Source organism: Delphinus delphis, chromosome 5 (genome assembly GCF_949987515.2).
Source record: "Delphinus delphis chromosome 5, mDelDel1.2, whole genome shotgun sequence".
In the NCBI taxonomy this organism is placed as follows: domain Eukaryota; kingdom Metazoa; phylum Chordata; class Mammalia; order Artiodactyla; family Delphinidae; genus Delphinus; species Delphinus delphis.
This window is the reverse complement of record NC_082687.1, coordinates 27,301,373-27,325,973: the sequence shown is the minus strand read 5'-3', so window position 1 is coordinate 27,325,973 and position 24,601 is coordinate 27,301,373. Positions and strand designations below refer to the sequence as shown.

The 24,601-nt window shown below is 42.5% G+C and overlaps 1 protein-coding gene across 3 annotated transcripts in view; it reads right to left on the bottom strand.

Annotated features, from left to right (window-relative positions):
- The window catches only part of ARHGAP10 (Rho GTPase activating protein 10), a 326,043-nt gene that overhangs the window by 16,250 nt on the left and 285,192 nt on the right, over positions 1-24,601 (bottom strand). For all 3 annotated transcript variants that reach the window (XM_060012123.1, XM_060012125.1, XM_060012124.1), the window contains one exon: positions 10,028-10,187. In XM_060012123.1, coding sequence (XP_059868106.1) covers positions 10,028-10,187 — 160 coding nt within the window. The remainder of the gene's footprint in view (positions 1-10,027; positions 10,188-24,601) is intronic.

The window sequence follows — 24,601 nt, the reverse complement described above, 5'->3', positions numbered from 1 at the left end:
TGAGAGGCCCACGTACCGCAAAAAAAAAAAAAAAAAAAAGAAGGCAGGAGGGGAATGGGGAGAGAGGGGAGGACACTTCTCACTCTCAGAGGCTGGGGCAGAGCTGGCATTATCAGCCTGGGCTGAGAGTCAGCCACAACTGAAACTTGGGAGAGTAACCATCTCCCTGGTCTCAGTGTCCTTAGCTAAAATGAAAGTAAGTGTTAACAGGCTGGGTGGCAGTAAGATGTAAATAAGATGACAGGTATAAAGCACCCAGCAGTGACTGGAGAACAGTGAGTACTCAACAGGTGAAGCCCTTCTTATGAGCATTAGGTATATTGCCTCTGCTTTCCAAGCTTACATCTTCACCAATGAATCATTTTCTTTACCAAAAGACAACAAACTCTGTCAAAGGGGAAAAACTATCAATATTAAGTAAATGTCACCATTGGGAGAAAAAAGTTGCTAAGTGCAGTATGATTGCATATGATCCAAGACTGAATCCTGGAACAAAAGGACATGAGTGAAACAATGAGTGAAACAGAAATAAAGTCTGTATGTAACAGTATCGCACCAATGTGAATTTCCTGGTTTTAACCAAAGTACCATGGTTTGGTGTAAGATGTTAGTAGTAGAGCCGGGTGAAGGGTCTATGGGAACTCTCTATACTATCTTTGTAAATTTTCTGTAAATCTAAAACTATTTCAAAATAAATTTTTTTAACAACAGGTTGTAAAAAGAATAACCCCAAATAAATTTTTCAATCACTGAAGTACTAAAAAGCCTTTTGAAATTATGATCACACACTCGAAGGCATCCAAAAGCCATAAGGAAAACTTTTGGTTAGTTCAATGACATGAAAAGATTCCTAAGAGTTACATTTAAAAATCACTTGGACCGCCCATCTAAAACATGGCAATTACCACAGCTGTTGAAACTGGTTTTTAAGGAGCGTGGGCTTTCCCAAAAAGATCAGTTTTGTTTATAGATTAGATCGAGGTCAGCAAACTTTTTCTGCAAAAGGCCAGATGATAAATACTTCAGGGTCTGCAGGCTGTAGGTCTTGCAACTACTTAACCCTGCCATCATAGCAGCACGAAAGCAGTCACAGACACAATTGTAAATGACTGGGTGGCTGTGTTCCAATAAAACTTTATTTATAAAAAAAAAACAGGCAGTGGTGGGCCACAGTTTGCTCACCCCTGGATAAGATGGATCAGATGTGAATCCATTTCATAGCGGAGAGTTGGAAGAGGTGAAGATAATGATGGTAAACTCCCCTGGGCTCAGAAAGCCCACTCGCCTTCCTCCATCTTCACTGGCTTTGCGGCGTGGGGACTCCTGTGTGTGCCAAAAGCCGATCTGCAAGCACCCAGGGCTTTCCTGCAGCAGGAGCTCTCCTGACTAATTGCTCAGGATCACCTCCCATGCAGGAGGCAGACAGCCAATAGATCGAGCCAGCACGTAAAAGCAAGAACTTGGTCCCCCTTGAGGAAAAGGAGGGAGGTGGGCAGGGAGAGGAGGAAAGGCACGGAAGGAAATCTCTCGAACACAGATAAGACAGAACCTTTTGAGGTTGGATACAACCACACTGAACACTCAGTCCTCACCCCCCAGGATGCTGGGTCTGCTGGGGGGTTTCCCTCCTTGACAAGAAAGGACACCACTAGACCTAGTCAGCCCATATCTTACGAAGTTCACCCGCAGGCCGATCATTTTCTCGGGGTTTGCTATGAGAGAACTGAGAGTTACACCTCTGACTGATCTTTCACTCAAAGTGCTCCTTGAATTGCATTTCTCTTCCTTCCAGATCATCACTGTGGAATCAGGCACCAGGCCTGAACTTTAGCTTGCTAGCCAAACAGAAAAGGAGCTGCAGCTGCGTTTCAGAGAATTATGGGGCTGTAGAGAGGTCTCAGCATTATGGTCCCGCAGGGCAACCGACGGGAATATTTCCACAAGCTCAATTCGTATGTGGAAGACAGCCAACAGCCAACGTGAGGGTGGAACATATAAAACAGGGGCTCCCAAGCACAGCTCAAAAGGGGTACAGCACTACTCTGCTAAGAAAATCCTCTGGTTACTTACCAAGCTGTTTTACGGGTTACCTGTGGTGATAGGTGAGCTTCCCATACTGCTCAGAACAGTTTAGAGAGCTGGCTGGGTCCCACTGGGAACACTACGCCTTGGTCATGAGCTACCCAAGGGCCCTATTCTCCGAAGCTTCTACAGAGGAGCTTTCTACACAGCGAGGCAAGGACAGGAGCTGCGGGTTCTCCTGGTATAACTACTGTAAATGCTGGAAACAATGCAACTTCAGGTCAACACTAAAGGCTTCTCCAGGACTAACGAGCCTATTTTCCCTAAGCCATTTAGTGGGGAGATTACATAACTGATGAACCAGGAAGTTGGGTCAAGTTCAACTAAGAATATTAAATTAAGTTCTCGGAGGAAAGGAAAATGCAAGCCTAGGGCTCCCAGGGGAGCCGTGACTGGGTTTTATGACATGTGGTACCTTGAAACCTCACAACAATCAGGAGGGCTGGGTGCTGTTACTCCCCCTTTGCAGATAATCTTGCTAAGCCTTGGTTTCCTGACGTAATTTACATAAGGCCTCCAAGGTTTGAAGTGGCAGGAGAAGAATGCAAAGCCAGGCTTGTCTGACTCTAAAATCAGTGCTTTACCAGTCTACACCACGGGTTTCCAACTCACAGAAAGCTCACGAGGCCCCTGCCTGCATTTCAATATTGAGACCCAGCCAACCAGTCCACGCAGAGCAAATGATACATTACAATAGCAAAAACCAGTGAAACAAAAAAGAAAAGCAAAACCAAAACAAGACTAAGGAGAAGACTTAAGTTTTGTTTGTCTGTTTGTTTGAATATTCAGCAGTAGAGCAGCCACTACAAAAATTCAGACCAGCGTCTTTAATTTGGAAAGTCAACTTTCATTACGGGGCTTTAAAGTTAGATGAATGACCCACCATTTGGCTTGAAAATAAAATCTCTGAATTTCAGAACCTGTAGTTAGAGCACAGCAAAGGGAGAGGTGACTCAGGCCACACGCAAGTGCCAAGTACACAATACAAATACCAAAAATACCCCAGCAGGACCCAAGGGACATGTATGGAAGGCTGTGAGGACGCTAGGCGGTCAGTCGGGATGGCGTAATTTCTATACTGAGTTGGAGAGAAGATTGAAGAAGATATACGGGACTACAGTTATCCACCACCACCACCCCAATGAGTGTGAAGAGACTGAGGGTCGATGGCCAAGCACGTGGGCCCCGAGATTAGCTTCAAGAGCTGTACCGGATATCGTGCTACTCATGAAAAGATTACGGATGCTTCTCTGTTGCAAAATATCAAATTTCCAAGTCTCCCAGCTCTGCGGCAGGGGAGGATGCCCTCCTCCGCAAATCTCAGCCAAAGGTGTTGGATGGTGAATGTGCCGCAATTCAGATTCAAGGGTTTATTCTCCATAGGTAACTATAAACCACAGCAACGTGTCTTAACACAGGGTCAGCGCTCCCTCTTCAGAACAAGGGCAGCGGCCAGCTGACAGCCGCTGTTAGCTCACTGTGGGTCTCAGAATCGGGGGAAAACTACAATTGAACAACGTTCCCATAGGCCACCAGACTTTCCATACCGACAGTAAAACAAGTCCAAGGGAACCACAGATCACGAGGTCAGACAGATCAGGGTCATAACCCTTCTCTGCCCCTTACTAGTCATGTGGCTTGGGGCAAATTTCTGACCTTCTTTGTGCCTCCATTTCTCTATCTTTAAAAATGAACATAGGGCTTCCCTGGTGGCGCAGTGGTTGAGAGTCCGCCTGCCGATGCAGGGGACATGGGTTCGTGCCCCGGTCCGGGAAGATCCCACATGCCATGGAGTGGCTGGGCCTGTGAGCCATGGTTGCTGAGCCTGCGTGTCCGGAGCCTGTGCTCCGCAACGGGAGAGGCCGCAACAGTGAGAGGCCCGTGTACAGCAAAAAAAAAAAAAAAAAAAAAAAAAAGAACATAGTTCTACCTCACTGGGTCTGATGTGAGGATCAACATGACATAGTTATAAAGCAGCTACAACAAAGTCTGTGGCCCCCGAGAGTTAATGTTCCACAGTCTTTGATTCTGAGAAATGCAAGAGAGGATCTACCGCATCGAGCCTTCTCTGCAGCCTCTCACCACCAGCCACTGCTGACGCAGACGCTTCTGCCCCCTCTAAGTCCCCAGCCCCCAACAGGTCCAGATGGGCTAAGCTCTGGGCAGAAGTCACAAGGCTGCCGGGGCTCACAGCAAGGCGGTCTACTCCTGCTCATTCATGTGCTTCCCTACGAGCTATCTTACACCTCCATCTTTCTGAACCCACCAGGGACTTTGCCGCTCACTTAGGTATGGGAGACTGGCTTCCAATCCACTCCTCACAGCACCCAGCGCCACACGAAGGCACCAGCTCTACTAGAGACGCCGGTCAATGGAACCCACCACTTTCTGTAACCAGGGTCCACCTACAGGTAAGCAGAGAAGAAAAGGTGCTCCCCTTATTAGGATATGATGTCCTAAGTAGCCAATAAAGATGCTGGAAATGCCTGTGATGGGCAATTCACTTTGGGGGGTTAAATACCACCGTCTCCTGATCTCTTTTTAAATATACATAACCTTTCTCCCCTTTTTACAAAAGCCATATGTGCTCATCTTAGTCAACTTAGCAAAAAAGCAGATATGCACCCCCCCAAGAGAGAGAAAACTTTTAAAAGTTAAATGCCCTATTTTCTTTTGAAACAATCAAAATTTAAGACATCAACTTCTAGGGTGAACTGACTGCCCTGGCAGGGTTGGGAGCAGTAAAGTCAAGGAGCAATGGGGTTGAGGAAGCCCTCCCTGAAGCGGTGGAGGAGAGAGAGAACAGAAAGAAAGAGAGACGAAGGGAAGAGGCGAAGACAAAGTTTGCCCATGACTGCTACCTTATAATTTCTAAGTGTGCACCCAATTTCACCAAAACCTGTTAAAAATTGTTTAAGGTGATTATTTTTCTGAACTTCAGACAAATCACTCATGGTTTGTTGTCACAGACACAAAGCCAGTTTAAGGGGTACTTTGCTATCTCCCCACAAAATTCATCAACTCCCTGAAAAGCAATCATGGAACCAAGTCAAGTAATCTCAAATGCCAAGTAGCTGTCTATGGGAAACCTCTATGTGTTTGCCCAGTTTAAAGGAGGCAAGTTATTATTTCATAGACAAGAATAAAAATGGTCACCAGTGAGCACACACAAAGTCTACAGGTGACATGCACAAGGCTGTAAATGGGCATGGGAGCTTACCGTCTAATGACTTTAACCGACTAGCACCAAGCCTGGGGAGGCATGTACCTCTGATGCACAACAGCGGCTCAGGGCAGCATCGGGGATAGACGTTGTTAGGAACACCTTCCCATTCAGGATAAACCTTACCAAGCCAAGCCTCTCACTGGGTGGGAGAGAAGGATCTATTGCCCTCCCAGCCTGCCAGAGCACACACTGAGTTACACCTCGGGGTACCAACATTCCCAGCTACGAAGAACGATTCTAAGATGCTGCTGCCATCTTGACTACGGACACGTGCTAGCAGGAGGTACTCCTTTTCATTTGAAATCTGTACAGGAAGCAGATAACAACTCCTGGTATCTACTTACAAGAGATTTTCTTTTGTGGCAGAAAACCTAAAAGAATTACTTATCAAGGACCTGCTCCATCATTTAAAAATGAAGAGAAAACTACTTTACTGGGGAAAAAATGACTTTGGAACATTTGAAATACCTTGACCTATGATGTAATGTCCTCCAAGGAGACTGAGCTAGCAATTCTTTACTGGCAATGAAGTCACCCACCACCTTGAGTGTACAGGTAAGGAATAGCTACAGATTGATTGACTGCAATGAATAATACCCACAAGTCATAAACATCAGCAGAAACCCAAGAAATCCAATTCTGCTAGATTGTTTTCTACCTGTCAGAGACTACAGCTATATTTACACACTGCCTATATCAGAATATCAGCTGCTGTAGGTTTTCCTGCATAAGTTTGCTTTCTGGTAGCTGCGGTCATGGCATTTCTGTACAATAGAGCTACTGGGGTCCTATGTGATCTACATACATTTGGGCTTCATTTTTCAGGACCTAAGATAAGGCAGGTGTAAGTTTTGGAACAGAGAGTCACCAGTCTGGATTAAAACCAAGCAGTCCAGGCAGTGCCTCCTTTTTAAGGCTCTGAGAAGAGTTTTAATGACTACACAGCAACTTCGGTTTTATTAAAAGGGCTCTTAATCAGATTTACTCAGATCCTACTATAATCAATACTGTACAGCTGGTATGCAGAGATGATGGATTTAAAAAAAAAGAAACAAAAAGAAAAGCACATACAATGAAAACTAAATTTGTAAGTGCTAAGGAAATAAAGAAAAATGTTATAAAGAGAAAATGGTGAGATTAATTCTGTGAAATTCCCAAAGAGTTTTAAATTGCCTAAGAGACATTCAATGACACACAGAAAGAAATGAGACTTCCAAAAGAAAAGTATTTTTATAAATGCATAATAATTTAAATTGGAAATAAAATATTTATTAATAACTATGTCAATATCACTAAAAAGTTCAAAGAGTATGAGACCCAATTTTATTGTCAAGAATTTTATGATCGAGGGCTTCCCTGGTGCTACAGTGGTTAAGAATCCACCTGCCAATGCAGGGGACACAGGTTCAAGCCCTGGTCCAGGAAGATCTCACATGCCATGGAGCAACTAAGCCCATGCGCCACAACCACTGAGCCTGCGCTCTAGAGCCCGTGAACCACAACTACTGAAGCCCACGTGCCACAACTACTGAGCCCGCAGGCCATAACTACTGAAGCCCATGCGCCTAGAGCCCGTGCTCCGCAATAAGAGAAGCCACCGCAATGAGAAGCCCGCACACCACGACAAAGAGTAGCCCCCGCTCGCTGCAACTAGAGAAAGCCTGTGTGCAGCAACAAAGACCCAATGCAGCCATAATTAATTAATTAATTAAATCTATTAAAAAATAATTTTATGATCGATCTTGGAGTGAGGGAAAGATTGGATAGTGTTATGCATCCAATGTTTGTGACCCCCCCCAAATTTGCATGTTGAAACCCCACCCCCTCCCATGGGATGGTGTTAGGAGGTGGGGCCTTTGGGAGAAAATTAGGATGCAATGAGAGTGGAATCCTCATGAATGGGATTAGCGTCCTCCTAAGATCCACGACAGAGCCTGCTTCCGCTCTCTGCTCTCCATCATGTGAGGATACGTGAGAAGTGAGTCATCTGTACACTGGAAGCAGCCTCCCACTTCAACCCAGCCAGGCTGACACCCTGACCTTGGACGTCCAGCCTCCAAAACTGTGGGAAATAAATTCCTGCTCTTCATAAGCCACTCAATCAAAGTATTTTGGTTATAGCAGCCCAAACTGAATAAGACTGATAGATAAGCAGGCAGGCAGATGGAGACACTGACGTAGATACACAGATAGACACACACATATACCACTATCAAATAACAATAAAAGGTAAGTACCAACTAGTACTAGAAGGGGATCGTTTTCTAACATCATGTATTGGGTATAGACAGAGGAAGGGATTATTCCGAACCCTCCAGTAGACTAGAGCCCTAGAGAAGGCTACCTGAAAGTGAAAACTAAATTAGATCCTCAAGACAGGTCAAGATTGTCTTGAGCAGAAAGGAAGGGAGACATTTCAGGCAGAGGGAATCAAAGTTTGCAGGGGCACCCAAGGGCTGCTTGAAGACAGCAAACACAATCCTAGGAAGAGAGAGGAGGGGAGGGGAGGGGAGATGAAGGGAGGGAGGGGAGGGAGGGAGGGGGGAGAGAGGGGGAGAGGAGGGGAGGGGGGAGAGGAGAAAAAAGAAAAGAAAAAAGAAGGAAGCACTGTCACTTCTCCTAACTACACTCCTAAGAGAAGCTGTTTACATCAGCACATGCCTAGAACCATGCGGGGAGGGGCGGACAGGAGTCTACGTCAGGGTTTGACAAACATCATCGGGGAAAACGTTAGAAATCCGCATTTGCAGGCTCTCCCCAATCCTAAGCGTCACTACGGTGTGGGCCCAGCGCCGTGGGCTGCACAAGCCCTGCAGGGGGTCCTCACGGTCCTCAAGTATGAGAGGCGCCCCCCGACTTCATGAGAAATCTGCACTGAGATATGCTTACCAGTAAGTCCTTTAAAAGATACACAGGAATTCTATTATATATATATGAAAGAGAGAGATGCGTTTTATCCAGTGCCCAGAAAACAAAAAGTCAAGCTCTTCAAGTAGCAGGAAGTCTCCACTATAACAAAAATCTCCTTTCCAGACTTGTTTCAGCTACTTATTTTGGCCCCTCCCTTTCGGGCCTCTCCAAGGTTGGAGTGCTTTCCATGACATTTTAAAATTTGCATGAATAGGAAGCTGGGGGGATTCACTCCTCATCTGATTGATGACCAAAAATATCAAGCTCTTCATGTTTCAGCCATGGATGTGCTGTGAACTGAGCACTGCCTGCATCGTGGCTTGGAATGTCACTTCTCCACAGAACCACTGTGGAGTAAGAGGCACTGACTAAAATGCTCTCCACTGACTGTGACAGACACTTACTGACAGGAATAATTAGAGACCTGGCTTGTGCTTTAAAACACACAGGCGCGCACACACACATACCCCAAATTCCACTGCTGGAGTGCCCAGCATTGCAGAGGCTGGGTTCCTATGTTACCACTGTCACTGTGGCTTGTAGCAAGCACAAAAGTGAAAGAGTATTTTTATTTTGAAAAAAGAATAGCAAAAATGACAGGCCTGTTTGAGTACTCTGTGGTTTAAATCCACAATACACAGTCTTCAGCATTTAAAGATACACATAGGACAATTTTGAAGGGAAAAAAAAATCTCATCCGGAGAATGCGTACCCATATTTTGAGTTCCACTTGGATTTTCGGTTAGTTTTTCAAAGTCTTCAGGTCACCCCCAAATTTTAGCATACCCAACTTCTCCCAGCCTCTTATAATACTTAATAAGTTCATAATGAGTTCATGTGAATCCAGCAGTAACTATAAAAAGCCAAGTGATGTGAGAAACACTCTCCAATTCCATTTAAAGTCCCAGGAATGCCCAGCTAGGGTAGAATGACATCATTATCTATGACTTATTTTAAGCAGCTTTGAGTTTTTGAAAACATTTTTTTTTTAACTTTAAAGACAGGACACCCAAATACTCTCAGGCTGAATTATAGATGTATTTTTGGATGTCATTTGATTGACTAATCAAGTAATGTCATGTAATTATTAGCAGAGTTCTTTTTTTTTTTTTTTCCTTCTCTGAGCATCTGTTTGAAATCTGATGCTCCACACCACCACCAACCTGCACTTACGCCACAGCCTCAGGAAGCAGAGAAAGACAAACCCTCATGTAGTGAAACCAGGTCCATGGTATTTTGTTTGTATTGGTATTATTTGTCTTAATACACCTGAGCTGATCTGCTCATGGCTGGCAATCAACCAAACTGAGAAACTAATATCGGGTATTTCATCCATCAATTGTCAATTATGCAGGGTGCTACAGAGTAAACAGAGCAGGACACGAGCATAAAGCTTGCAAAAATTCATATAACTAAGATATCATCCAATAGAAAGCCTGGAAAGTCTACTGATCACAACGCACGCATTTGCATCTTTCTAAAAGTTTGCGATAACTAGCGAGAAAACATCCCGAGCAGGACAATAGCAAACTTCCTACGTGCAACCCCAAACTGCCATGAATTGAACTTAAAACAGATTTGAAATAGCACCTGCCCACCCCTTCCATACTGGGAACACAGACACCCTATTAAAGAAAGGCCTTGTTTTATGGACCCTCTCCTTTTGGCAGCCCCACTAATTAGAGAACAAAGGTCCTGAGATCTAACGGCTTCAGTATCGACCTGCCACATAAACTTCAAAATGAAGGGCCACTTTCATTTCAGGGCCCTCCCTGCCTCAGCACCAAACAGAAAAGCACAGCTACTTACGCAGTGGATGCCCAGTCCCCAAAGGTATCCCCATCTGCAAGAAGGTGGTTTCTGTCTGGTCCAGGGAGCCCATGGGCAGCGGCAGCCGTGGGAGATGGGGAGGAAAATGAGTCCAGGCTGCTGGGAGGAGTGTCCTCCTTAGGAAGATTGGGACGGTCACCTGGGGAGGAGAAAAAGCCATCAACTTTCAAATACTCAGAGGGGAAAAAAAAACCTCCACTAAGAACTACATGGTATCGCTTGATTAGTCAATCAAATTATATCCAAAATTACATTTACAATGCAGCCTGAGAGTATTTTGGTGCCCTGTCTTTAGGGATTTTGGTGTTTTTTATTTTAACCAAAGATGCTTAAAATACATTATAGGTAATACAAAGTGAGGAGTGTTTTCCCCACAAGAAAAAAACAATAATCAAAATCAGATCAAACGGAAGATGAAAGCCTTAATGGCGGCCACAGTGACCTCCTGGTCTCTAAGGAGCACAGTCATAAATCAGTGATAACCTCGAAAACAATCCAGAGCAGTACCCCAGTCCTGCAGGGTCCAGCCTCTCACTTTCTAGTCACATGATGGCCCTTTAAGCCACTGCCAATCACCACCCAGTCATAACAAATTCAACAACTTGAAAGGGACCTTATCTTCTGAGCTGGTGTCTTGGATTACAATTTAATAGCCCGATTTATTAAATCCTGGACACAGAGAAACTTCCATTTCCCGGTGAACATTAGGGAGGATGTTCTACAAGAACCAGACCCCTGCAGTGACTGCAGGGGATGACTTTAAACCCAAACGAAAATGCATTTCTTAAATGGGTTGCATGATTTATTCGTTCACGGAGGACCATTTTGTGAAATGCGTTTGTATCATCTGTACACATTATGGGCGTGGGTGGGAAATGCAGAAGGTAGAAAAGCTCAGAAGAGCAGCCGTGTCCCTCGACGGGTCTCCTCGCTTTCATGGTACTCCCAGCTGCCATCAACACATCTGAACAGCCCGCACTGAAGCTTGGACCCTTCAGTCAAAGTCACAGTCCCCATTACATTGTAACTGCTCCGGGGCAGCGACTTTCTATTAAGACAGCACTGGCTTGGCCTTGATTTTATAAATGCTGGGTCACAAGAGTGGCTCAACAAACTGCCGTGGCAGATGACACACAATGTGGAGGGTCACACCCCAGCCACAAACAGCTTCCAGCTGATTAAACCTTCGTATCTCCTCAGTCCCAAGTCCCAGAAATGGAGGGTGTATGAACGCCAGGAACAGCGAGGAACGTGCTCTCGGAAAACCATCTTAGATGGATTTCAATTCTGCTGATAATGGAGCACAAGAGCAATCCCGGGCTCTGATGAAGCTCGCTCCCAAGATACTAATCTTGAAAATTGACTGTATAAAATAATTCTTACTTAACTCTGACCTAGCTTACAACTAAGGCTAAAAGAATCTTAGAAGTGGAGATCTGGAGAAGCAGAATTCAGGCCAGGAGGAATTAGAGGGGGTGGTGATGGCTGGAAGAAGGGACCCTTTATAGAAGCAGCTAGGGGGATAGCATGATCCTGTGCAGAAGATTGCGGTGAGGGAGTTTTCTGAACTTTTTCTTTCCTAAGTGCATGGTCAGGGAGAGGGACACAATGGGGTGAGAGGTGAATGCGATCTCTGTGAGCAGGTCTTCTCCCTGGGCAAAGTCGCTCTACAAAGCCTTGCTCTCTCTCCATTCACAAACTCACAGCCCAGAAGACCATATGCTTCCTCTTTCAGTGAAGTTCCTTTTTCTACTGCCCTTCACCACAAACATATTTAGCTAACTGGAATAATTCAGCCCCAAAAAGAAGGGCTCATTTTCAGGCAAATGAACCCAAACCCACTGATAGATCTCTATGATTTCCTTTGGATTTATTTTCATCCTGGGATACAGTCCACTTTGAAACAAAGGCTGCCTCTCCCCCTGTGCCTGGATAGCTCAATCCATCCAGTTCTTTCCTGCAAATGAGACCTGGAGCTCCAGCTTTCCAGGACCCTTCTGTGTGTCGTTCAGTCATCCTGGGCAACAACCCCCTTCAAAACTAAGAAGGTCTCCTATGTAACCCCAGCGCAGAGTCTAAAGTAAACTCCTGAACGTTTACCTGCACGAGAGCTGCCAATTCAGGGCTTGGTCAGAAGTTGCAAAATATGACCAGCTCTGCAGCAGGACAAGATAACCTCCAGAGTGGGTCACACGCTAGCAGCTTCCTGGCTGCAGGAGACTGGATGTTGGCCCTCTGCTCTCTGGGCTGCAGGCCCTGTCTCTGGGGCAGGACCTGACACAGCAAAGCAGCAAGTGAGAGTCTGGGCCCAGCTATTCCCTGACTCACTCCTACAAGGAGAAACGTGTCAATGAGAAGCTGCTTTGGGGAAGTGGAGCCCAAGGGTCTAAGGTTCCTTTCAAAAGATACCTGAAAGGTTCTCACAACCATATACACTAGCTCATCACCACCCCCTCCAATCCTGTCCCTAAGCAGACTGACACAGCACAAATTTTCACTCAACATATTAAATCACGTGCTAGTAAGAGAATTTCTCCCTTACTTCCTGCCAAACAGTGGCAATCTGAGCCCTCAAGTGAAAAGAATATTGATACAAGGGCATAGGTTTACACAAAGTGATCAAACGGAGAGATCTCTCAGCCTGCTTTCCATGTGCACAAAATTCCTCTCTCTCACTGTTCAAGAATGAGCTTATCTACCTGAGAATCACTGCATTTGAGGAAACACTAATACCAGGCATGTAAAGGTTAAATAGTCTAAAATTTTAGTTCACCAAAATTAAATGACTTCTTTTTAACTAGTAGGAAAATAATAAAGCTTTAAAAAATTCTGTTTGACAATATCAGGAATGAAGATTTTAAATCCTATGAAACTAATTTGTACTTGAGAACTACAGTCCGACACCCTCGTCATTTTTCACCTTTTATTTCTCCAGAGTGTCACACAAACTCTTTCCCTAGGTGCTACCCTTCAACAGGCGTCTCCAGACTCAACACCTGCGACTAACAGGGTTGATCCGAGTACGTGAACAAAAATGGTGCTGAAGGGCTTTTGTTATGAACAGACTCCAAGATGAGAAATAGAATACAACTACCACATCTAGAAGAAACAATGACTTCCTCACAACACCCAGCTTAATTCCCACCTCCTCCATAATCTCTTGCCAACCACCTTTTCTGCTTGTTCTCCTTTCTCACGACGGCAGGCAAGCAGAAGTTTACGTTGCACTGTCAATGCTTTCATGACCTGATTTTAGCTCCCCACCTCCGTTATGCATCTTTTGAGGGTGGAGACCATGTCTCATCTTGGTAATCCGTAGAGAACACAATGCAGTGCCAGGCAAATCAGGAGGCTTCAGGAAATAGTGGCTGTGGACTCACTGCCACAGAAAAGATCATGAAATTGAAAAGCCAATGCCTCTAGGAATTAAGAAGGTAAAAAATCTACAAATCTCAAAGTATTGTTAGAAAATCTGCATGCAGCTTCTGATAATCGTCCTCTCCCCTTTCAAGCCACAAACATCTCTCACCCTCTTTCTTCAATTTACTGAGGTTCTACTTATATACTAAGGCACACTGCAGATGCCAAGTTACAAAGGTGAAGAATCAGCCTCTAACCCAAAGGTGCAATAGACAGTCAGGTAAAGCCAACACAGCAGAAGGTGGTAGGGTGTCGAGCTTTATATCTCGCTAAGGCATCTGGATTTGTGCTACAGGCATTAGCAAGTTATTGCAGGGATTAAGCAAGGAAGTGATACAGATTCAAGAGAGATTCAGGTATTACAGTCATCGGACCTCTGTGAATGAAGGTGAAGGTTGAAAGAGGAACCTACCATGACCCTCAAGTTCTTGCTTTAGGTAACCGGGTGAATGTAGAATTATCCATTGAAATAGGGCATGAAAAACAAGGAGCAAGTTGCGTGTGGGAGATGATAAGACCAGCTGTAGACATGTTGGATTCGAGGGGGTAAGAGATCGAGGGGAAGATGTCCAAAGGAGAGCTGGTTATACAGCCCCAGAGCCCTGGAGAAAGATCTGGGATGATTTTATTGAGAGGCATGTGGGTTGAGTTGAAGTCATAGCATTGGATGGAGAGGGCAAAGGAGAAGATATAGAAATGGAAGAGAACCCTGGAGGAACTTCAGTGTAAGGAGCAGCCTTCTCCGTACTGATGGTGGTGGTGGTGGTTATTGCTGTTACTATGGTAAACAGAGAGAAGTGTTATCTTACAAGTATTTCGGTTTCCGGCCCAGACATAGATTTGCATAAAAAATGGACCAAAAAAGTATTCACGAGGACATGCCTTTCATGTCAGCTACTGGATTTCACTATTTAGTCTGATTTCTTTATGACCCTGAGTACATGCACATGTGTTTTGTTTTCAGGAAAAGACTAAAGCGATCTTCAATGACTGGCAGAAAACTGAGCAGGAAGAGGGAAAAAGAACTTGATAATTCTACCACAGTTAACAATACACAGGATGTTTATCTATCTTTCTATCTATCTATCTATCTATCTATTTATTTATTTATGGCTGCACTGGGTCTTTGTTGCTGTGCACAGGCTTCTCTCTAGTTGTGGCGAGCAGGGGCTATTCTTCATTGTGGTGCACGGGCTTCTCACTGTGGTGGCTTCTCTTGTTGTGCACGGGCTCTAGGTGCGCAGGCTTCAGTAGTTATGACACACGGGCTCAGTAGTTGTGGCACACGGGCTTAGTTGCTCTGTGGCATGTGGGATCTTCCCGGATGAGGTCTTGAACCCGTGTCTCCTGCATGGGCAGGGAGACTTAACCACTGCACCACCAGGGGAGCCCTATCTCCTATATTTTAATATGCTGATCAACTTTTACTCTAGATAGTTGAACTTTCTTGTTCTGATGATAAGTGCTTCTCTCCACTCACCTTCTGCTCATTTCACTTAAACAGAACTGCTGTTGGAGGGAATAAGGCTTAGAGTTTTCCCTCCCATTTCATTCATTTCTTCTTTGTCCATCTCTCAAATAAACTTCCTAACTGTTAAGACGTCAGAGATGGTTCCCCTTGAATCCATTACCTACTGTTTTCTACTCAGTCTAGAATGTTTGAGTATGAGCTGAAACCACAGGAGATTTCTGTTATTTGTCAGAGATGAGTTGTCTCCACTCATAAGGCTGGTCCATGCTCCCCTCTCTCAAACATCCTGGCTTATGAATTAGAAGAAAGAAAGAAAAAGAAAGGGGACAGAAGAGAAGAAAGAAAAATGGAAAAAAAGAAAAGAAAGAGAGAAGAGAAGAGAAGAGAAGAGAAGGGAAGAGAAGGGAAGAGAAGGGAAGAGAAGAGAAGAGAAGAAGATCTAATGAATTAGTTAAACTTCTGACAAACTCCGCAGTTACGTATTTGGTTAAATGGAAGACAACAGCAGACTCTCTCTGTGGTTCCGCTGGCACAGAAATATGCTTCCCGTCAGAATAATCTTAGATGCTTCTAAATATCAAACAGCTAGTCACTAGGATCAAAGAAAGATTTATTGTTATAAGTGCAGAACAAAGTAACTGCACTTGTAACAACACAGTAACACTTTTACAGTAAAGGCCAATCAGGAAATTTCCAGTCAAGACGGCAATGAAATTTTAAATGGAAACCCACCTCTCCTCTCACATGTGCCCAACAACAACAGCAATGAAATGACTTCTAAAATAAATTTGCACTTGAAAACTTGTTTCCCATCTCTGTGAAACAGAAACAGAAAGGAAATAGTTTCAGAAGTCAGCGGGAGTACAAGCCAAAAGTCTACCAGCTCCAGGACTCACCCAAACCAGCAGAAACAACAGACATTTAAATCCTGTGGTATCCTTAGGTCAATATACCTACAATACACCAGGCATGGTTCAGGGGTAGAACCAGGCTCCCCGTGTGGAACTAGGGGTTGGGAGACACTCACCACACTAAATGGAGGCCAAAAATCTGTGACCAAGTTCCCCACTTGCCTGGAAAGTAGATTTGATAAGCCCACCCACTCCCCTCCCCGGGATGAGAGTTACGTACAGGAATAATAGCTGGTTCTGAACCAAAGCACCTGGTTCAACCTGGTGAACACAGTGGTCAAGAGCCGGAGAGGGAGTAGAAGAAAGAAGGAAGAGAAGGAGGCTCTAAGTCGTCCCAACGACAGGTACACACACAAAATCCTCCTTCCTGATGGACTTATACCTACAGTTTCTAAGAACATAAAGAAAACTAGGATAGTAAACTCAACAACAACAGAAATTCAGCAATTTAGAGATCTGTAACACAAAAGAGAAGTGAAATTGCCAACAGTCAGATCCCAGAAAAAGAAGTATACTGAGAGGAAGAAATATTTAAAGAAATAATGACCAATTCCTCAAAATTAAAGAATTTCAAAGACCTCAATCTAAGGACTCAGAGTACCAAACAGACAAATAAAGAAAAGACTGCACATAAGATACCTTATTGCAAAATTTGAGAATATCAAATACAAAGAAAAAAATAAAAAGCATCCTGACAGAAAGAACAGACCATATTTTTAAAAAAGACCCAGAGTGACATTAGAGTTCTCAACAGCAAAACTGAATTCAGAATATTGAAGTAACATTTTTAAAGTATTGAAGGATAAGAATTTTGAGCACAGAACTGTATATTCAAACTGCCAATCGAATGTGAGAGCGTAACAGTGGTTGAGAGTCTGCCTGCCGATGCAGGGGACACGGGTTCGTGCCCTGGTCCGGGAAGATCCCACGTGCCGCGGAGCGGCTGGGTCCGTGAGCCATGGCCAGTGGGCCTGCACGTCCGGAGCCTGTGCTCCGCAACGGGAGAGGCCACAACAGTGAGAGGCCCGTGTACCGCAAAAAAAAAAAAAAAAAAAAAAAAAATGTGAGGGCGTAATAAACCTATTAGACTTTAAAAACACCCAAGGTCTGCCACATAAAGAACTATAATGATAACAGTCCCAAAACACAGTTTTCAAGTATTTCAATAAAAGAAGCAATATGAGATTTTCAATGTCTATCACTGTCTTCTAAAAACTCTAGGACAAAAGAAAAGGGGAAAAAAAATAACCAAAATGATCCAGAGCCTAGAATCTAGAAAATATCAACATAGTGGGGGTGGGTAGCCCAAAAAGGAAATGAGAGTCCATTGGATATTCATCTTATTAGAGATGGAGGCAGAAATGTAGTTGAGTTTAAGAAGCCAACAGATAAATAAGCTTACAAATCTCAAAATAAGGCAACCACCTTAGAAACAAAAACAGGATACACATTATTAGAAACAGCATAACATTTGCTTTTGTAAAGAGAAAGGAGGAAGGAAAACAAAAAGGTATCAAAATTCATTATTAAATAAAAATTATAAAATGACAGAAATCCTAACATAATGGTAATCATAGTATACATAAATGGATTAAACTCATCAATTAAAAGACAGTGATTCTCCAAATATATTTTCCAAATCCAATAATATGTTGACTACGAGAAACATGCTTACAACAAAAAGACAAAGCAAGGCTGGAAATTCAAGAAAATAAAGCTATACTAGGCAAATATAAATCAAAGTACACAGTGATCTTAATAAACTACATGAGAGATAAAGAGGGTCATTTTATACTGATAAAAGGACAAGATGATGGAGCAAGAAGATAAGCACCTAATGATACAGCCTCAAGCAATATATAGAACCGTAAGGGAAAACAGAAGAATCAACTGTCATTATTGGAGACTTTAACACACTCCCCTCCGACAGTTCTATCAGGCAGGGAGAGAGAGAAATATCTGTAATCAACAATACAAAGCTGCTCTATTGTTTAGATACACACACACCTTGAAATAACAGAGGATAAATATTCTTTAAAACAAATGTTTTTTTAAGGATCTTTTTTTTTTTTGGCCACACCATGAGGCTTGTGAGATCTTAGTTCCCCGATCAGGGGTCGAACCTGGGCCCTCAGCTGTGAAAGCGCAGAGTCCTAACCACTGGAACACCGAAGAATTCTTAAGGAAATGTTTTGAAGGATGGGTATTACACATCCTCTCTTCTCAGACCAAAACTACAAAATATTTAGAACTTAATAAACGAAAGGATAGATTTTACCATTTCAATATGCTGGTAAACTAAATATGGTTTAAAAGGAAATCATAATGGAAATTAAGAAAGATTTAGAACTCGACGATAAAGACATTTCATGTCAAAATTTGTGAAACATGGCACAATAATACCAAAGAAAACTTTATAGCTCTAAAATATTGATTAGGAAACAAGATTCAGAACATTTTTATGCCATATTTAAACAATTTCCCTAAATACTGACAGTCAAAGGGTCATCATGACTCTTTAAATATTCATAGTACATTTCGTCAGGGAAAACTCTCAAAACTAGAATTTACTAAAATATATTTGATTTCTTTTATATTTTAGTGTGCTCACTCAACAGGGATTACTTGTATACTATCATTAGTGTACACAGGCTGTTCCACAAAGTGAAAAGCTAATATTCTTAACTATTATTTTTATTATCGATTGGTATGTAACACTTTCTGGGGGAAAAAGTCTCCAAAATCACAGTGGAAATCGACTAGAAAATGTGACCAGACATATAAAAACTCACTACCTAAGTACAGAGAAATAAATCTCAAGGCTAAACATGACCTAGTTTACTTTTGAGGGGGGCTTCAGCCCAAACTAGGTAGATTCTTTCCCCAGCAGGGGGCAAAAAAGCTGACGTGGTGACATTTACCCTAGCCCCCTCCTCCCCTTGTGCCTGGATTCATTCTCCTGTCATTCTGCACTGTAATTATCCTCCTTTCATTCTGAATTTTCTATCTGTTAAACAGGGCTGCCCAATAATGTCTTGCTTAGAGTATTTCAATTTCTTCTTTGCCCACTTGGTGTGTCTGTTCTCATGAGGCTACACCCAAGGAAGACTCAAGCACCAAAAATTGAGGCTTAATGCCTGAAGCTGAAGAGGGCACAGCATGTAGGGAACTGAGAAAGGCTATCCTCAAGGAGAACATGTCTGGGTACAAGTCACAGTAGTAGACAGACTGATAGCTGTGGGAATGGAAGTGATGGGAAGAGGCTGAAATGGGAAGAGGATGATGAAATGCCACAGGAAGAGGAGAGGTTTGTTTGTTTTGCTAACTTATATAAGCCTGTTCAAAATATAACCTTTGAACTAAGCAGAAAATATTCAGGCTGCCCTAGTTTCCATCATGTGGCAGATATTATGACATCAATAAAATCTCCTTCGAGCCATAGTGGTCTTTCTTCCTAAGGTCACCCAGGACACACAGCATACTGAAAAGGAGAAGGGTGCCTACCATCAAGAACAGTACTCCCAAACTCATTTCAAAGACACTCTGATGTAATTTCTACTCTGCTAAAAGAAAGTCTGAATTGCTATATTTCATCATGTCAAAAGCTAGTTTCTAATACTGCACTGACTAGTGTAAATTAGAGTAAGCCAAAATTTATGTTTTCCCTCCCCTTGCTCAATATGCAATTGGGCTTGACGTTGTATATAAAACCTGATGCTGAACAATAAATATGGAAGTGACCTCTATAAATAAAACTAAATCTGTCTAGGAGCTGGTGAGATGCTTCAACATATGAAACAGTAGAAGGAAAACATTCCCCCACCAATGTTCATAAGGCCAACATAACAGATGGGATGGGTGCCAACAGTGGCATTTTAAGGTTGATAGAGATCAAAGGACATAGCCATCATCCATTCTTTAATGACCCTGTGTACAGGAAAAGTAGCATGGACTAAGCAGTGCTGGTCCCTGAAATGTAGTTAATACAAGTCAAAGTATACTACTTAACTCATGAGAAATGACACATCATAGAACTGCCGTACTGCATTGGAACACTAACCCATCTAGGAGAGCATTCTACTTTTAACAAGGACACTCAAGAACACTTGAGTCATACATAGCCTCACTCTTCCTACCTAAGTCTTAGAAGTACATCATAATGTCTTCTTGCTTTCAAATTACTGGGTGAGACTGTTGTAGTCAATGAAACATTCAAGGGTTCCAAGGCTAAGTAAAGGAGCATGACTTCCACAACAGCTTAACACTCACTACTGCTCCAAAGGGAGGATTACAGTTCTGTCCAGTATTTTGTTTTTGCATCTGGTCCTTAGCGCTAGCATCCCCATATTTACTGATGTGCAGATACCAGTGTGACCAGATACCCAAATTTATCGAGACTGAGGAAAACAGGAAAAGGCTACATTCCAACAACATAGAAAGACAGCCTGTCCTGCCTAGCTGGATCATCTAAGACTAGTTTTGTCCAAGTAGCCCACTCTTTGGCTAGTTAAAAAAAAAAAAAAGTGAACAGCTCTGTTTCTTCATAGCATACTTAGATACTCACCCAGAACCTCACGGAGTCCTATGAGCTTCTCGAACTAGAAGCTGCAGTATACACACGGAATGACTCGTGCACAACAGAGCAGTCTGTGAGCAGCATGGCTGAGAAGGGTCAGGATCAGATCCCAAACCCCACTAACACCTAACCAGCCAAAGAAAACCCAGCACTGCCTTCACAGCTTCCCATATGCTTAGTCTACTTCAACTAAAATGGCCAAGGGACTGAGAGAACTTGCATTATGAGGCACTAGCAATAGTGGCGCTATACAGATAAGATCTATAGAGAGAAAAAGAAGTCACCCCCCCAAAAAAAAAGGAATCCAATGCAAGACAAAAAGTAAAGCCGATATATTTTTCAGGCCAGATATTTATTCTTATCCTTCTAAAAACGTAAGCCAAAGGAGTTATATTATCTTGTACATTAGTTTGTACTTACACACACACACACACACACACACACAGGCAATTCCTTTCTTTAATTAGAATAATAAAGACAGGTTAGGAGACTCAAAGTTTGACTTTAAAATTGAACTTTTAAAATTGCTAATGTAATTGGGTGTCTTTCTTTAAAAAAACCAAATCCAACCCTCCCATTCAAAGGGAATTCTTCTTTGCTGTCCACAGAGCAGGAGGTAGTAAATGACTATTAAGAGAAAACAGTTTAGATTCTTTGATCAGAAAATCTTCCATTAGGGAAACAAACGGGAGGGGGGGTATAAGAAATTAACCCTGCCAACTGCCCATTAAGGAAAGAACGCTAATTGTATTTCTCAGCAGTGAAAGGTGCACTGAGAGACCAGTTATAATTGCCAAGTGGAAGGAAAGGTTTGTAAAGTCCCACTGACCCCAATTCTCAGTTCTGCTGCAAGTTAAAGCAATGTCATGCTGGGGGCGGTAGGGCAAGATGTCCCAGTTCCTCTCATTTCATTTGGCCTCACCAAACAAGACAAACCATAATGGGAACCATGATAAAGCTAATTAACATGCAGGTTAATGACAGTCAGTGGCTAGCTAAGAATAATTCCCTTGGGTAATATAATTTCTTTATCTGAAATCATGTCTAGGAAAGGGAAATGTGACTCTCAATGAAATAACCTCCCACTCCAAGTCCGAAAAGTCCAGAAAACAAAAGTACACATAGATATGCATCCCCCCCCAGAAAACTGAATGAGAGAAGTCAACTCCTAAACTACAAGTTAAACTGTCACAGTAAGGCGTGAAAAGATGCAATGAAATTGCCATACAATTATAAAGCAGATTTTATTTTCTACTGTCTGAAGATATTAAAAATTAAGCGTAACGCCTGCCTGAAAAGCTATCGAATGGCTAAGACATGGCAAAAGTGTATGCTAGGAAACGCTGATGAGGGAATCGGCTGTGTTCTAATCGCATGACATAAAACACAGACCCCATTATAACGTTACAGCAGCGGCTAACAGGCTTTACGTTACAACTCCAGGAACCACCTCTGCTACTTACAAAGTCAATGGAAGGCTGTAGCAATTCAATTACAAAGTGAATAAGACCAGTTCAGCTGCAATGTCAATAGAAGTCAAAGCAAATTGCTTTACTCTGTAAAGCAGAGAGCATTTTTATATCATAATCACAGTCCACAGGCATTATTTACAGACTGAGATTTCTGCCTATATAAACAAAAAATATAACCACCATCTACGATTATCCTTAGGAACCAAAAAGTAATCAGATACTGAATCAAGCTGTCTTGCATAAACTTCTGAGGAAGGCTGACATTTTGACAGCTCAGGAAATTTAGAGCAGTGTGTTCAGAACACACTCCAGTCCAGCTGAGAAAGGGGGGTTGTTGGACTCCTAGCTACTTACCTATCCTCCTCCCCCATCACATCATTCTTTTCACCTGAACAATGTACATTATTATCAATTGTCAGTTTAAGGTAGCAACCAACAAACTTATTAAGCTGGACAAAAATAACCAAACACAAAAGACTAAGTACATTTTCTTGGAAAGTATACCACACAGGAAAATATATTTGAAGCCCTCTCTTTTACACATCAGGCCCTCTGGAAAATCTAAGCTAAAATTGAGTATTCACTAAATATTGGGTGGTTTACAGCCATGAACTCATTTGTTCGTGGCAAAAGCCATGGGGAAGTTTACTGACCCAAACTCATGAGGCTTCAAAGGGGAATGTGCCTAGGTCATATAAGACAGTAAGAAGAGAACAGCGATTTAAATCCAGGTTAGGTTAAATCCAAATGTAACCACAGATAATTCTACCACTCAATAAAACTCTTTGTGGCCTAAGTATTTCCAGTGATGGTGATCCCCAAAACGCTAGGACAATGTGACTTTGAGAGCAGCCCAGGTAGAAGGTGAAAGATGCATTAAATCCAACAGGAAAACACTAGGCAGTGACAGCTCCCCATTCTCGATGTACTGCCAGTGAAATTTCTCCAGGTCAACTCATGCTAGCGGGACTCCATATGCTTTTCTCTTGGGCTCTGCTTCACTTTGCACTTCAAAATCTTCAACTTACACCCAACACGCCAAATAACAAGCACAACTTGCATCAGTTTTAGGCTGAAACGTTTGTAACTTAAATACACATACTCGTATGCATGATGCATGTGTATATATGTACATGTATATATGTGTATATACATATATGTGTATATACGTACATGTATATAACAAGGAAAAAGAAATACAGATACGTTTAAAGAAGAAAATCATCATTCTCTCACTTCCTAAGGAAAACCACTGTCATAACTGATTAATATTATTCCGGATTTATTTCTATGATTATACACTTATTCACACAGTTTTCCCTTTAGAAGTGAGGCTATTCTGAAATTCTGTTTTATAACTTACTTTAGTCATTCAAAATCACACCATGTATATTATTTCTGTGGACACATTTCTGTGATCCTTGGAAGGCTAGAAGCCTGTGTGTGATGACTGAGGACCTGTACCACCTGCTTATGTCTGGCTGTAGAACAAGGCCTTTAGGAGCACACCCACACAACAGAACATACAGAATACTATACAGCAGTGAAAGAGGAGAGGGTACTCTTTTTGTGTTGATATGAAAACAATACCAGATATAAAGTTTTTAAAAATACGGTGCACAACTAGCTCTTGAGCACACAGGGGATATATAAAAATCTCTATTCATCTCTGCTTATATGTACATGAAGGATTCTAGAAGGAAAAATAAGAAACTATAGGTTGAACCAAGTCAAACTGCTGCTATTCAATCAGTTTTGACATAGACAAACAGCAGAGCAGTTTCATGTGATACGACCCTCCTAATAACAGCGGCCAGCAATCCAATTTGGAATTTTAACTTTGAAAGGATTTAAGAAACTATAGGTTGAAATGACATGTAAATGAAAAAACATTTGAAATTGCTGATATTAGATAACTTTGGAACTGAGAGCTGGCCCTCTGACATGGCTCAATCTATTAATAGCAGTGGTTACAGATTTGGTTTGCAGGGACTGAGTTGATGGGATTGAATGGAGACTTTTCACCTTACTGCAACTAACGTAAGACCAGATATTTGTTCATTTAGGTAAATGGGTATCTACATCACGATAAAATAAATATACTGAAATAAAATGATTGCTTTTCCTTCTCCCTGCCCATAAAAATGAGCGACTCCTTTCTCTTAGAGGACCCATTTTTGTTACAGTGTATTGTGTCCCAGGTTTAAATCCATCCTCATCTCTGGCCCTTTCTTCTCCTTCATCTCCTTCATCAAAACCATCACTCTGATTCCTTTACAACAAAACTAGCCACTGTTTTTAATGGAAAAACTAACAATCACTCTTAAAAGTAAAAAAGAATAAATCAATGTATTGTTTGAAAGGCACATGACATCTCTGAAAAGACTGGCCAAGGAAAACTCCAGAGAAGAGAAGACCATTTGCTGAGGCACTTGGGTTTGCACTTGAGCAGAGTGGTAAGGAGCCCAGACTCTGGAATGGGACTGGTTAATCCTGGCTTTGTCACTCACTAGCCAGGAGACTCAGGTGAGCTCCTGACCTTCTCTGAGCCTCAGTTTCCCCAATTATAAAATACGGATAATAATACTACCGATAGGATTGTTACGAGGGTTACCTAAGTTTAACGAATATTGCTAACAGTAGCCGGCATATAGTATGGTATCTGTAACTGTGTACTATTACCCTCCAAATTTTGTATCCTGT